Source organism: Suricata suricatta, chromosome 5 (assembly GCF_006229205.1).
Source record: "Suricata suricatta isolate VVHF042 chromosome 5, meerkat_22Aug2017_6uvM2_HiC, whole genome shotgun sequence".
Taxonomy (NCBI): domain Eukaryota; kingdom Metazoa; phylum Chordata; class Mammalia; order Carnivora; family Herpestidae; genus Suricata; species Suricata suricatta.
Window position 1 is genome coordinate 113057337 of NC_043704.1, and position 15752 is coordinate 113073088.

General features: G+C 40.8%; 1 protein-coding gene across 1 annotated transcript in view; it reads right to left on the minus strand.

The window, feature by feature from the left end:
• Positions 1-5130: 5130 nt before the first annotated feature.
• CPB1 (carboxypeptidase B1) overlaps positions 5131-15752 on the minus strand; it is a 33284-nt gene continuing 22662 nt past the window's right edge. The window contains exons 10-11 of the mRNA XM_029940088.1: positions 7326-7410; positions 5131-5508 (exon numbers count right to left, since the gene is read on the minus strand). Coding sequence (XP_029795948.1) covers positions 5321-5508; positions 7326-7410 — 273 coding nt within the window. The 3' untranslated portion in view covers positions 5131-5320. The remainder of the gene's footprint in view (positions 5509-7325; positions 7411-15752) is intronic.

Sequence of the window (15752 nt, forward strand, 5' to 3'; positions counted from 1 at the left end):
ATAAAATACTGCTTTTCCATATGCTTGAATTGAATGATGGAATAAATCTGTTTAAATTTGCACTTGGAACCTGATAGGAATTTGGGAACCCAGGTGGGTGGTCCTTAATAACATGAAATATGTTTTTGAAGCTACATTACAACTTATTAAATTACAAAATATTTTGAATGTATTAAAAATACTGTAACCTCAAAAAACATTGATGTGTTCACTACTCAGATTTTGTACTTTTGCCGTATTTTCTCTGTGCTTCTCTTTGTAAAGAAGTAAATGTTACAGAAAGAGCTAAAGCAATCACATCCCCACTCCTTTTTCCTTCTCCTCCTTCTGTTCTCAGAGATAACCCCTCTTCCTAAAGCAACTTGCAGACTCCTAGAAGGCACGATCATATGGTTGCTCAAATGTTTGTTCATTGGCTGCTCTCTTCGGGGTCTGGATGTAGGGTTCAATAAATGCTTTCAGAAAGTTGAATTAATGAAAGTAACTTATAAACCATTCTAAATAGTCTCTTGAGGGGTCTTTAATTTTGAACATAACTCGGTTAATTATGGGTTATTTGGGAGAAGGCAACACCTTTACTTAGAATTATAGATAATCTAACAAAGTGAGTCAATTTAGCTAATTGGATGACTTATTAGAATTGCCTTATAAAAACTACTACTACTTCTTCACATTGACAAATGTATAGATCACCCTCTATTAAACTTCTCAGAATCATGGTTCGATATTTTTCTATACTGTCACTGGGGAGATGGCCATGTAACATTCCTCTCCATCTGGGAGGTGTATGCTGGAACGTATCCCCCAGGGAGCTTCCCTTGCTCCACCCTGCAGGCAGCGGAGAGGAAGGTTTTATAAATGCCTTCATGTTCTTGACATTGGAAAAGCTCGTCAGCTCTAGAAACTCCCAAAGCAAATGTTTGCTCTGTTGCTTCTAAGCATGTATGCAGTAAGCATGTATTTGGTAGTGGTAGAGAGGAAAGGGAAGGGCTTGACTTTGTGGTTAGACACATGTAACCTCAGAGTGACTACTTCACCTTGAGCAGCAGGCTTGCGTCATCATTCTGGGCCTTGGTTTCCTCATCTGTAACATGGAGATGCAAATTGGATTCTAGCAAGAGGTTGTGAGGGCTAAATGAGATAGCATCTGTGAAGGTCTTGGTGGATGGTAGGTGCGAAAAAATATGCCTGGGCCTTCCGAGCACTTGATAAAAAGACTTAGAGTCGGCCACTGTCAACTGGAGTAGCAGCGTTTATCATGTGGTATATGAAAGCGCTGGCGGTGTTCTTTAGAGGTAAAATACCTTTCTGTGTTTGTTTTACTGGGGAATACTTCAGGAAAGTTATTTTATGTAACAGCTTTTCTTTTTGGAGTTTTATTTTCTGATTCCCCAAGTAATAAATTCCTACTGAAAATAATTTAGGAAAATACAGGCAATTAGAAATAAGAAATCACTCTTAATTGTAGCATTCTTATATGTTTTCTTAAAACCATTTTTTTTTTTTGGTGTGTGTGTGTCTGTGTGACTAGTTTTTAAACTATAGAGAAGACTTGTATGTCTTTCTTCAGGTCAGGTAGGAAGGGCACTTCTGTTTTATTTGGGGATCCTGGTATCTCTAAGGCTAAGACTCTAATTATAAATAATCTTGGACTTCTTAATATGTTACATATTTCTGTTCCCTGTTTCTCGAATGGACATTGATATGTGATGCTTTCTTTTAAGACTTCTCACTCCTCCCCAATTTATTTAGCTTCTAAAGAACAGACACAATAGATGGATTTCAAGAATATTCTGTAGCTTTTTCTCAGAACAGGTGTGATTTCGTGGCAGGCATAGTTCTGTATAATCTTATATTATCACATCAAAATTTGTAAAAGATCTTGGTGTATGCATGGAATAGGATGAAGAACTATTGGATAACGTGTCATTTTAGGATGGACTGTGTAAGGTGATATGATGTTTCATGGGTCAAATTAATCTCTTTAGAAAGATTTAATGTTGAATGCCTCACACAACAATAATTTTCCACCCTTCAGGATCTTTTAACTCCATGGAATTTTGCAGTAGTATATGCCCTAGCCACAGTTTAGAATACTGCTTCATTTTTAAAATTATGTATTTTGTGCATATTTGTAAACATTACCACTATAAAAGATGTATCTTAGAAAATGAACGTGAAGATTCTCTTGTGATTTTACTGAATATTTCAAATAATTCTCTATCTTCAAATCCAAGGACCTTCTGGATTCCCTTTAGATATATCATAAAGGGTATGTTGAAAGAAAAATGTGCTGCCTTGCGTTGTGGATGTTGGCTATTGCAGCTGCCCTGCAAGATGCTGTGGAGATTCTTGTCTTCATTCACGGAAGGAAAGGTGGCATTTTGGATGAAGATGAAGGTGTGCGATTCAGGCAGGGTAAGACCTGGCTAGACGGGCAGTGACTGCGTGCTCAAATGAGGTGACCTAAGAGGCTCATCAAGACCCCATTTGGCCCCCAAATAACCTCATTAACTGTCAAGATTCCTTCTGCGTTTTTTCTTTTCTGTGCCTAAAATTTTCTTTTGAGCAACTTATACAGGTTATGTGGCAAGAACAGGTGAACACTTAGGATGTTATTTTAGACATGTAGAATTCCCATACTTGAGCCTTGCTATGTGGTAGTAACACCGTTTGAGAGAGGAAAGAGTCAGGGGGCCACTTCTGTGCTGTTGATTAGTTGCTGCTCTGGAAAGATGAGAGCTTGAGACTGAGGAGGGACTCAGAGCCTATCCTAGGATCTCAGTGTGGGAGTAATTTAAAGGAGGGCAGAGCAGAGGTGCCCTTACAGCCAGAGGCTTCTGGGTAGGCAAGTTTGGGTAGTAACCCTTGAGAGTTCCTGATCCATGGGGTAGGAGGCCATATGGTATTATTGCACTGGGAAGGTCTAAAGCAGGCATCTCTTTCTGTTTTTTTCTCGGTAGCCAGATAGCTGTTGACTTTCATCAGCCAGAGATATAGCAACAATGTTTCTGGTACAAGAAATCTTGGATACATGGGAATTTAAATGAGAATATTTGCATATTTACTTTCCTAGTCCTTATTTTTCTTAAAAATTACTTGGAATTTTTGAAAATTTCTAATTTCTAATTTAAAGCACTTAGTTTAGAGACTTTGGAGGGTTCTTTATGGTTTACACACATGACTTCTGAACTTTGGGTCACAGCTCCCCTTAGTTAGAGGTCACTGTTACCTGATAGAGGTGGACTATGGCAATGTCTTGTGTAACTTCCTATGGATTGAATGATGTACCTTCAGCAAGGTAACTTCACGTAGGTAACTGGCTAAGTTAGCTTTCTAATTCCCAACATGGATATAATTTAAATAACATGGGGGAAAGGTAATTGAGCCAAATTACATGTATTTTTTTTATTACCATCAATAGTGCTTGAGGATTCATGGGAATTTCTTCTTTTGCACTTAAATGTCTGTTTCTCTGCTTCTTTAAATGATGTATTACTAAATTATTTTGCAGATGATTCCTGGACAAATTGTAGCAGCAGCACTGCTACCACCTAGTGGACAATTAATGCAATTAATCATTCATTGGCTTGACAACTTCCAAACAAACCCTGGGGACTTCAAAGGATTCTTGTTTTGAATAGAACAGCAAACATATTTTAATACATTTTACCAGACATGGAATCCTATTTTACTTGAATCCATACAGAAAACAGTGAACTCATAGAAAAGTAGATTATAAATTAAGAGATGCCTGCAAATTGTAACTAAATAGCCTATTATATTTTAAAATTTGAACTTTGTGTAATACTGTCTAACATTACCATGTTCAGTTATAATTCTGGAAAACTTCAAATCATGGAATAGTTTTTTGCCTCTTTGGTTTAAGGCCTGACAGGTGTACCCAGGGTTCCTGACCACCCTCTTGTATTACTTCCAACCTGTTTTCCACACCTTAGCTGGTGGGTGTTTTAAAAACTCTGGTCATGTCATTTGCAACCTACTGTTTTTAATGGATTCTCATTGTTCATAGACTGGTTTTCCAAATCCTTAACCTCTTTGCTGTACTTCACTCCTAAGCCCCTACACAAGCCTTCTTTCCTCTCTCTAGGTTCCTCCTTCTCCGACTTTCTTCTTACACATTGAATAGTCACAGGGCTTAGAAGAGGCATTCTCTTCCTCCAGCTAATTGTGACTTTTTAAAAAAAATTTATTTTATTTTATTTTTGAGAGACAGAGAGAGACAGCGTGAACAGGGGAGAGTCAGAGAGAGAAGGAGATACAGAATCCAAAGACAGGCTCCCGGCTCTGAGCTGTCAGCACAGAGCCCGATGTGGGGCTTGAACCCATGAACTGTGAGATCATGACCTGAGCTGAAGCTGGATGCTTAACTGAGTGAGCCACCCAGGTGCCCCTAATTGTGACTTATTCTTCAAGTTCCAGCTCTCCCTGAGAGAGCTTTATCTCCCACATCAGGGAGATAGACCTTTAATATGTTCTTTTTATGTAATTTGTCCAGCACTTACTTGCTTAATGCACATTAAATCATGAATTATTAAATAGTTAAATAGCTAATTATTTAATGTCTGTCTTCTCAAATGTCCATTGAAGGCAGAAATATCTTCCTTTTTCATTGCTCTGTCCCTGATTGCTTAGCAAAGTGTTTGGCATGCAGTAGACAGTTCTTAAAGTAAATGAGCTGAGGGGCGCCTGGGTGGCTCAGTTGGTTAAGAGTCTGACTCTTGGTTTTGGCTCAGGTCATGATCTCATGGTTCATGAGATTGAGCCCCACGTCGGGCTCCATGCTGGCAGTGTGGAGCCTGCTTGAGATAGTGTCTCTCTTTCTCTCTCTCTCTCTCAAAATAAATAACTTAAAAAAAATAAATGAACTGAGATGAAAACTAAACCAAGATGGGATCATTCACCCAGCTGAGTTTTCCTAGCTTTCCTCTTATGTTTCTCCTTTCTTAGAAGCTCCCATTATAACCTGTGTGTACCTGCAGTCTGCTAGAGTTGGCAGATGCCCCAAGGACTTTAACTCCTACATGGCTGATCCACGTCAGCACACTTGTATGGCTTGGTTAGTCATTGTTCACATCATTTCCTTTTTCTAAAGAAGTTGGCAATCTGTCAGGCTTCTAATCATAATAGATTCACTTTTATTATTTTCAGTATTAAAAGATTGAAGTAGTTTAATAGACCCAGAAGTGTAAAGGAAAGATTAGAATCTGGAAAATATCCGGAGAAACAAAAATAAGAATTCAGGATAGAAACTAAACGAAGTGTGGGCGCTTGGAAATAAGGCTGTCAGCGTTTTCTGCTAGTACGGATGTTCCAGGACGTATGCGGCAACATGCTTGATGGCCAGCATCGTTTCCTCGCAGGTCGGCCGAATCTGAGATTCAGGGAGGACAAAGCCGTATCTGCCTTTATCCCGGAGTTCGAAGGTAAAGGCATATTTGATTCCTTGGTCGTAAGCCCAGTCGTCAGAGCCCCCAGCAGCGGGATCTGCAATGTACAAACAGCAGAAAAACAGAAAAACAAAAAACCCAAAAACTTAAAATCCAGGAAAGAAATAAAAAAAAAACCACACACACACACCACACCATCTTTCTTCTGTAATCACAACTGTTTTACAGGGCAAACTATTATGGAAAACTGCATTATACAAGACATGGGGGGTGTTTTAAAAAATCAGCCCCGTCTTACCTTTAAACTTAATTAGTGGGAATGATGTGTCTAATACCCCACATAATATAATATAAATATAAACAAATATAATTTATATTATAAACTTCTCAGTGTACTTTTTTATGCTATGGCAAACTATAGCATATGTAATTTGTTTACAAAATATCTGTAGTTTCTGGGAAAAGAATGTGTCCTGGGAAAATAAGGTGAGCTCCATGAGGACTGGTGACAGGTGAGAACTCCAAACCCCGAGGAAGCAGTGCTGAATGATGAAACTGGAGCATCTTGAGGGCGGGGCTGTGTCTTTATTTTTGTTTTCTCAGGGTCTAGCATGTGGTCTGGCACAGATTGGGCATTTATTCAGTTATTCATTCAGTAACCGTTATGATGTTACTGCCACATGGACTTTGTATTTATTCAGTCACTAGTTCATTTGTTTAGTTGTTTGTTTATTACTTCACTGATTCATTCTTTGATCTGTTTATTCAGTCAACAGCAGTACAACCCTCACTGGGCAGCAGCCCACGGGCTGCAGGGTGGAGGTGCTAGGATGGAGGAAAGGTGTGATTTGTGCCCTCCAAGATTTATGGTATAATGGAAAAGGAACTGAATAAAACATGCAAGAAGTTTACAGTATATGACCAAGTGGGCTATTTCTGTTGGAGCCCCGTAAGAAAACAGTATACCCCACGTGACTCAGAGCAGTTGAAAAGGCCACGAGTACAGAGAACTGTATTTCACATAAAACTTAAAAGACAACAACAACCCGGGATTGGAGCCTCTCCAGCTGCCCAGGAGGTCCTGTGATGACAGCAATGGCCCTTTTCCCTTGTATTTTTAGTTCTTTCAGATCTGGGGCAAAAAGAAGTCATGTAAAGGCAAAGGAAAATATAAGAAGAAATGGAGAATGGGGACTGCAGGATGTGCCTTCCTCGTGAAACTTAAACTCTGTAGTATCTAAGTGAAATCTGTACTCTGGGGTCCAGCCCTGACGAGCCCTCTTGCTGTGTGTCTCTGGTCCCTTGCTCTTGCACACCGAGTGACTGGTCAGAGGGGCTGACATCTATCCCTGAAAAGGGGCCTGAACCTGAATTAGCCCTTGCACCTGCAATCTGTTTAGTCAGAAAAACACTCCTTCTGCTTCTCTCCAGCAGTTTTCCTTCCAGGTAAAGCTTCTGTGTTGTTCTCCTGGGGAGGCATCCCTGACTCCATGGGGTGGGCTCTTTGGTCCTAGTGGGTGCTCCTTCCCTGCACATCCCCTCTCATAGCCCTGACCACCTGTGTATTTAGTTTTCCTGCTTCTCTCCTGTGGGCTCTTAGAAGACCGTGCTGGTCCCTCTCCTTCCCTGGCTCCTCCTCTCTTGCCTTCTCTCCATCCTTCCTTTCTTCCCTAGCACCTAGTGCCGGCAGGCACACAGTAGTGAGAGCTCAATAGATGTTTCTATAGAGCAAATGTTTTCGTGGGTTGAAAGGGATATTTTTTTCCAAACAGAAAACTGATGACACGTTGTATAAAAAATTCACTGCCAGGCAAAAGCCACATGCTTTAAATGATCTAAGGAAAGTCTCTGGGAACCATTTGTCGCCATTTTAGGCATGCGGTCTCTCTGCACAATTCTGAAGCCAAGACTCACAGATTGTTGTAGCTCCTGGGCCATATGTGTACTTGGTGCCATGCAGTGTGGCAAGTTCTCTTACAGCAGCTTTAGCCAGGGCATTCTGCAAAAGAACCAGCAGTTAGTAATTAAGTGAAAGCACACAGTGACAAACAAACAAGTATCTGTACATTATTTTTAAGACAGTGAAGAGACATAAGACACACTTTGGGTTAGTTTTCTACTTACTCAGTGCCCATTCTGATTGTTTCGCTGACCTAGCCATATGATCCAAGTCATTCATGTGTGAGGGTGTCTTTCCTCACACCCTCTCCAGGCACTCACTCTGAGCTTCCCTCTGTTCCACACAGGTCGTGTCATATTGTGGCAACACTTTGCTGGCCTCTGGGTTCTCAGTGACTTTTTCTGTCTTTTATCGCCATGTCTTCAGGGTCCAGGCCAAGGCTTACCACTTCGTGGTTGTCCAGGAACTATTTGTTGGAACTCGGAGGACAGTTAGCACTCTTCTTGCCCTCTTATTTGAGAATTAGGCCCTTATGTTTATTTCAAATCATTGTTGCAGTAACCAGCAAAAGCTTCTGTTTTGATCAGAGGACAATCTTTTCCTTTCTTTTTTATTTACATAGAAGTTAGTGCGTCTTTCCCCCCAGGTGTTCTTATTTAGACTTGTTAAACTTTTCTTTTTAAAACCCGAGTTCAGGTTAGTGAAATGAGGCTATAGCGATCTGTAACTGTCCCACATGTCACATCCATTGGTACAGTAAAATGTCACTGTGTGTTCAGAGCTAGACTACGTCTCAGGGTGCGTCTGCACATCTACATGGCCTCTGGTGCTTGTAAGAGAGCAGCTGGAGGCAAGGAGCTCTCCCTGGTGCACAAGAGCTTGTCTGCTTAGTTGAGGCAGACTCACAAACATCCAGTACATTCAGAGTAGCCCCACGAACCAGACCAAACCAAACCAAACTACCTTGAGACGTGGTAGGTTATAAAGTCAAGCTAAAATAGGATTATATGAGCTGGGACAGGAGTGTTAAAAACTACACGTATGAATGATTGGATGTTCAATACAGTGATCACTCCCAGAACAGAAATACTTAGGAATTGGCAGTTGCAGGGATGAGGGTGGTTCCAGCTTCGAAGACTTTTTAGACTGAAGAATTAGACAACATCTACTCTATTTCAAAATGAACAGCATTGAATTCCAGAATTAAAAAAAAAATGGCAAGTATTAACTTCTGTGTATTTTTTTAGAAGCAACATCATTCTCTTGAAAGATCCACTGCTTTTCTGCTCGCCCGCACCCAGCGCCTCAAGGACGAGGGCTCGGTCCCCCCAGCCCTCCCTGTGGGCCGACTCCCTAACATCCAGGGATATCCTGCATATTTAAACGAATCACTTGAAAAGTAAGGTCTGACGTGGCTGTGTTGGGAATACAGATTTGAGAATCTGATTGTTTACCACAGGAGAATTAGCCGCAATTCATTCTGGTTATGAAACTAGCTATATTTCAGAACTTGGCATCATAATTATGTCTCGTACATATGCTTGGAAAGCTGTGAGGTTGGTGATGAAATCAAAGTACTCCGAGTATTACAAAGTAGCAACTTCCCTTAGTCCTTGTTCTAATATCAAAACCAGTTTAGTGGTATCTTATGTCACACTGATGAGGGCATGGCTATAAAACTTAAAGGTTCCAGCCCCTAAATTGCTAATGCTTTCTCAACTGAATGGTAAATTAGAAAATTTAAAAAGAATTATAAAATAGGCATCATAATTTTCTGGTCTGGTCCACTGAAATGATGTAGTCAATTTCTTGGAACTAATTTATTGTCTTCAGACTTCTGGGACAGTAACTTGAAAATTGTAGGGTTTTACTTCCCTTTTTTCCCCAATCTGGTAAACTAATATGGGCTTTCTCTTACTGTGTGGAATCTTTCACTGTGGTGATCTAAACCTATAGTCCTGTTGTTTAATCTCATTCTGACCAACACACTAGAGCCAGTCTTCTCTCTACAGGAAATGAGAATAATCTATTAACAATTGCATAAGACTCAGAAAAGATTTGAAACCCACTTTTAGAGATGTGAAACATGGTGAGGTACTAATTTCTTTTTGGTAAGTAAATAGTATATTTTGTACTATTCTATAATTTCCTTAACTTGCATCCATCTGAAGATATCTGTAATTAGTTTTCTGTAAGTCAGAACCTCTGATCCTAAAGAACTCTTATTCCTTTCCTAGTTACCTTTCTTAGGCTTTTCATCTGTTCTGGGTTTTTATATCCCCACCTTTAAGCCTTGAATTATTACTTTTAGTTAGGGATACTAAAAATAAAGATACTTTTAGTTAGAGAAGGTGGAGGACTTCTAATAAGTCCTCAGGGTCTAAGGTGCAGCATTATGACTATGATTAACAGCACTGTATTGTACTTGAAGACTGTTGTGAGAGTAGAGCTTTAATGTTCTCACCATAACAACAAAACAACAAAACAGCAACAGCAACACAATTGTAGTTGTATGAAGTAAAGGATGTGTTAGCTAATGTGGTGAACATTTCCCAAAGTATAGGTGTATCAATTCAACACACTGTACCCCTTAAACTGATACAGTGTTATACATCAATTATATCTCAATAAAGCTGGAGAAACAAAGAAGTATGATTCTTTGGGATTAGTTCCAAACATGAACAGTTACAAAGACTAGAGGGGATTTAAGAGAAGAAGGTCATTGTCATTATCTATTAAACTCCTGCGTGCCTGTTGACCTTCAAGTCTCTTAATAAGGTTATTGGTGTAACATTATATTTGAGTTATCTGACAAAACCAAAGGGGCCAGCTTGTGATCTGTTATCTTTTTTGACTTATCAACTTACCATTTAGTCATAACTATCATTAGGGCCACATAAAAATGTTCAGTTTGCCTTTCCTCAAAGTGATAATCACCAAGTGCTTTCTAGACTTTGTAAGCATCTTCTGGAAGCAGTTGCTCTGCCTTTGTTCTGACCGCAGCATCTAAGATTGATGTTAGTTTAAAAAGGCTGCTAATTTGTTCCTGTCACTGGCGCACAAGGCAGGAACCTCCTGTCTGTGTCCGCCTGTGCTCTCCTTGTCCTCAGTTGCTCTAACCTCTTGATTCCTACTCATCACTCATCTTCTGAGAGTCACCTCATCACCACATCTTTCAGTGGCTTTCTCACCTTCTGTTGAAGTCCAGCCTCCTTTCTTGGCATAAAGAGTGCGAGCTAGTCCCTCCCCTCTCTCTCAGTCTGCATCCCTTCGTGTGCATTCCTGTTCCCTCTGAGTCAGGTTTCCCCGAGCTACTTCCCAGTGTGCCTGTGCCTGCCTCTTCTTACCCACATCACAATGGGTATGCTTCTCCCTTTGTTGAAATCCTCTTCTCATCTTGGTTTTTGTGGAGAATTACTGTTGTCCTTCCAGATTCAGTTTTAGTGTCACCTTTGTGAAGTTCCCCCTAACTCTTTTAGGGAGCATTCCCCCTACTCCTTTGTGAAACCTCACACCCCATCAGAGTTCCTGTCACTCTATTCTGTAATGAGGTTTTTTTTTTTCCCATCTGTTTGTCCCCCCAGGCAAGCTCCCTGTGGGAAGGGATTCTTGGCTGTTTATTTTGTATCTGCAGCAGATTGTATAGCATCTAGCACATGGTTGGTTGATTGAATCTTATCCTAGGACTTTGGGGCCTTACAGGTGGGCCCGATTTGGGTGGGTGTGCAGGACGCTGAGCTCTGTAAAGGCTGTGACGTATGTGGGTGGAGACTGGGGATGTGTGTGGGGAGGGTGGTGGCACCATGTAGTGATAGTTGATGGGTTGGTCACACAATGACTTCTGCTGTGCATTTCTCTTATTTCTATTAATTTAAAAAAATGAAGTCTGTGGACCCTCTCTCTCAGCCTCTCCAAAGCTAAGAGACAAAAAAAAAATTCAGAGCAGACATTAATTGACCAAAATATCATATTTTAAATTCCAATGATCTTAACAAAAATCCCTGGAATCAGTGTGGATCTTTTCTTTTGAAGAGTTCAAATACTTTCACAAATGTTACTCATTTATCTTCCCAACACTATCTGTCCACATTTCATCAGCATAGAATTTTCTAGCAAAATGGAATGCCACGTGGGGCAGGACGCTCAGTGGGAATGTTCTAACCAAGCTGGGTGACTGACCCCAGCCGGGAATGGTAAAAGAGAGATAATTCCTGCATTTGCTAAAATGATAGAGTGGTAACTCCTTTCCCTTGTACATTTCTGTAAAAAGGGACTAAGACAGCTGACGAAAGACCCGCAGAAGCAATAGCACATCAGAAAGCATGATCCACATCTTGAAACTCCAATTAAAGACACTTTCTTTACAACCTGTCATTTGAGGGACATCTTAACATCCTTGCTCAATGGGTTCAAAATAAGAACTAACATTTACATAAAACCTTAGACTTTACAAAGAGCTCTTGATAAGAGCTAGATATTTTTATCCCCATTTTACAGATAAAAGAACTGAAACTCAGAGAGGATAAAAGAACTTTCCCAAGGGCATGCAGCCCCATAAGTGGCTGACTTGAGCTAGGTTCTTCTTGCTTTAAATCCTGTGCTCTTTTTCACTTCTCCTTGTGGCCTTCGAATACTTCAAAAGAAGTGTTGCTGGAGCTGGTTTTACCAATTGTAAAGAACAGAAGGAAGCTAAATATAAATCAGCCTCAGAGAAAACTTTGCTTTCAGTCAAGGCCAAACATGCTAGCCTTTATTAATCCTTAGATATGAGTTTCCTACCATGTCTTATGCATGTTCTCTTTTGTCACCTGTTTTCTTAAAAAGAGGCCTTGGTCATAGAGCAAAAGACAGAGAGAGAGTCTAAAATGTCACATCTAACTCAAAGCCCAAGAGACAAAAGACCAACTAGTGTAATGTTTCTCAGACTCTGAGCTCCAGGGGGCTGGTAAGATGAATAAGGCCAGGGTGTTCTTTCCCACTGACCTGCGTTCCCAGATCACGTGTGATCAGGAGGCCCCTGTCTCATGGCTGTGCTCATGGTCTCCATCGCCAGCGAGAGTCATGGGAGGTGGGGGGCTGCCTCTTCTAATCTTCCACTGGTCCGTTATTATAGTACAAGAAAACAAAGGTTCCAAACCGACAATGGGGTATAAGCCAAGTCGAAGGAAATTTTCCTCAGAACTTGGTTTCTAACTTGAAGTTCCGAGTTTAATTATTCCTCTGGGTGAATACATGTGATAATGGAAGCATCAAAATGATCTTTAACTGCCGTTTCCTTCCTTCTGTTCTGTGATAATGGGTAACTTACACCAAGGGACCAATGAGGAATTTAAGTTTCACAATTTTGATGCAAGAGGAGAAGCCTGCAAGGCCCACAGGCAGGCACTGAGGAGAAGGCCTTTGGGACTTGAAAAAACAAGTATGTTTCTGAGAAAAATAGGAGGGTAAACAAGTGCAGGCTCTGGTGGCAAAGCCTGCGATTAGAGAAAGGCAAGGAGTTAAGGGAAAGGCTTGGCTCCGGAGAGCAGGGCCTGCCCACCTTGGCAGAGCTCATGGGGAGAGTGGGAAACCTCTCACTGCTGTAAAGCAGTTTTCTTCTTTGGCTGATCTACATACATATTTTTCAGCTTTTTAAAATTCAAGGAAAATGTGAAGCGTGAGTCAGCTGAAGTTGGAAAGTCTAGACAATGTGTGTGTGTGTGTGTGTGTGTGTGTGTGTGTGTGTAGGTGGTACTGCCAAATAAATATTAAAAAATAGATGCAGTATAATGAGAATGTACTGTATCTTTTGCGCTTCAGATTTGCAGAACGCTGTAAACTGTTTGCGAGCAGGGCGAAAGCCAGGGGCCGCTAGCCAGGAATGTGACTCTGTCCTTATCTCAGTGTTAAAGCTGGGTTTCTCAACCTCAGCACTCCTGACATGTGGGCTGGAGAATTCTTTGTTGCGGGGGCTGTCCTGTGCACTGTGGGATGTTTATCGGCGTCCTCTGGCCTCTCCCCACGAGATGCCTGTAGGACTCCCACAGTTGTGACAACCAAAAATGTGTCTCCAACATTGCCAAATGTCTCCTAGGGGGTCGGGGAGGTGGAAAACTAGTTTCAAGGGAAGTCAGATAAAAGACATAATTATGGTAAACACAAGTGTATTTTAGAGACAAAATTAAAAAGGAGGAAACCAGTTTGAAGGTTCTTGAATACCTGTCTTTGCTGATCAGAGTACAGTGTCTCCTAAACACTGCTGCTGGGTCAGTGCTGCTGAAACACCGCTTTGCTAGCAGGGTTGTCAGATTTAGCAAAAAATACAGAATGCCCAGGTCAATTTAAATTTCAGATAAAGAGGGGATACTTTTTCAGTATAAGTCTGCAATATTTGGAAGATACGTACACTACAAGTTGTTATTTCTCTGAAATTCAAATCTAACTGAGTGTTCTAATCTGACCTGGCAGTCATATTTACCAGGTTACTGGCTCCAGGGCCGGCCATGACCCCGGACTCATTCTGACATGTAAGCCGCTCCGTAATCTCCCTGCCTCACTGCTGCTCTTCCTTCACAGGGACACTTGGAACAGGCTGATCCTTCTTCCCTCCCCATTGCTCAGTTGCCTTCTTGCACCTTTGTTGGCTCTTTGGCAAAAATGCTCTCTTCTGTCCTCTGTCAACCAAACCCTGCCCATCCTTCAAGGCCCAGAATTGATGGTTTTTCCTTTCTATAACTTTCATTGAGTAGCTTTACCACATATTACCATTTTCCTGCCTTGAATTACTACTGTTGTGCTTAGTTTGAAACTCTGAATTCTGTACTTCTCTTGTATGGTTTCTGATATCTGAGTCTTAACATTTCAGTAAGATCTGATGTTCATAATAGCAAAAACCATGGTTTACGCTGAGGTAAACTTGAGGTTTACTTAATAGGTACTCAGTGAAATTTCTGGTCATTACCTGATGAGCCATGTACTGACCAGGCCCCTGCAGGAGAATTTTAACAGGCCAAGAAGTCCAAGAAGTCCCTTAAAGTATATACTGATAAAGCAACAACCAGTTTCTCTAATTAAATAAATTCTGCAGTTATCATCTTTTTTTTTGTATAATAAATGAAATTTGAAAATTCTGAGAAAATACCTGGAGTGAATATTTCCTGCCTCAGGTCTTGGTCTGCCTTAGCTGCCAGTAGCCTGCCTGACAGTGGGACTATGTCCTTGTTACTCTTGTTATTATGCAGGGACATGGGGACAGCTGTGATGGGGTATGCACATGGGCCTGGAATTATCCACCTTCTAATAACAACATTTCTTCCCTCTGATTTTTATGTTTATCTCTAATCATAGTCTTGCTTTGTGCTCACATGCTTGGGTAGAGCAGTGGATTTCTGTCTTGATAGCTTTAACTAAAACTTTAATTAAGAGGTAGTGAGATGGCACTGGACTGGAACGTGTTAGGCTTTAGGAATGATTCAGAAAGACTGTCAACTTTCTTCTTGCTAGAGAGTATATGCCCCTGGAAGTGTGGGCCAGAAGCATGAAGACTGGGCCCTGAGAAGCTAGGCACCTAAGCTGACCAGTGTAAATCCTTAGCAGTGTCCAGGGATGGAGGTAATAATGTGTTTGTGGGATGAAGGATTGTTTGGTGAATGTTCTGCAAAACGGTTACATGGGCTACCAATGTAGAACATGGCCACATAAATAATGTGTTGGTATCTTGGAAATTGGGACAATCTGAGAAGTCCTTCAGGATCCAATAGCTCTAGGCCCAAGACTGTCTCTACTATTGGTGTTGGCTTAGCAAGACCTTCATTATTTCAGCTGGAAATGAGAAAGCAGAACCAGAGAAATTCCAAGATTTCCAGCTCTCAAGTTCCATGCTTCTAATGTAGAACATGTGGTGCGACAGGTATGTTCTGGATCAGCACCTTTGTGTGTGCATATCAGCTTCCAATCTGGCCAGTCTGGGGAACAGGTCAAGATACTTAGTTCACCAGTTGTGATTCTGGGTTCCTGCTTTTGGGCTTAAAAATGGTATTATGGTAATAATAACAATTATTATTATTAATAGTGCCATGTAGGTCCTTTTGAGGGGAAGGTGGACCAAAGATTTGGAGCTTCTTCCCTGCTCAATAAATGCAAAGATATGGAAAGGTTTGGGAGGCTTTTCAATTAAGTCTCCTAGTTTTTATTTACTTTGACAATAAAGAGGTCATATGATTCAGTATTTCATTATCTCGTAAAGTTTTGGAAATGTAATTATATTCTTTTTGTGGGCCTTAAAACTTCCTTTGAAGATAGTGATAGCTTCATATTTAATAAGTCAACACGGAGGAACTGGATAGTGTATGAAGCCATTGGAAACTCATAGTGTCCTTGTATTCTTTCTTTAAATAATGTAGTATGTGTAAAAGCAGTTAGCAGCTGGAAAAGCATTATGCATGTAAGGTGTTTTTATGATT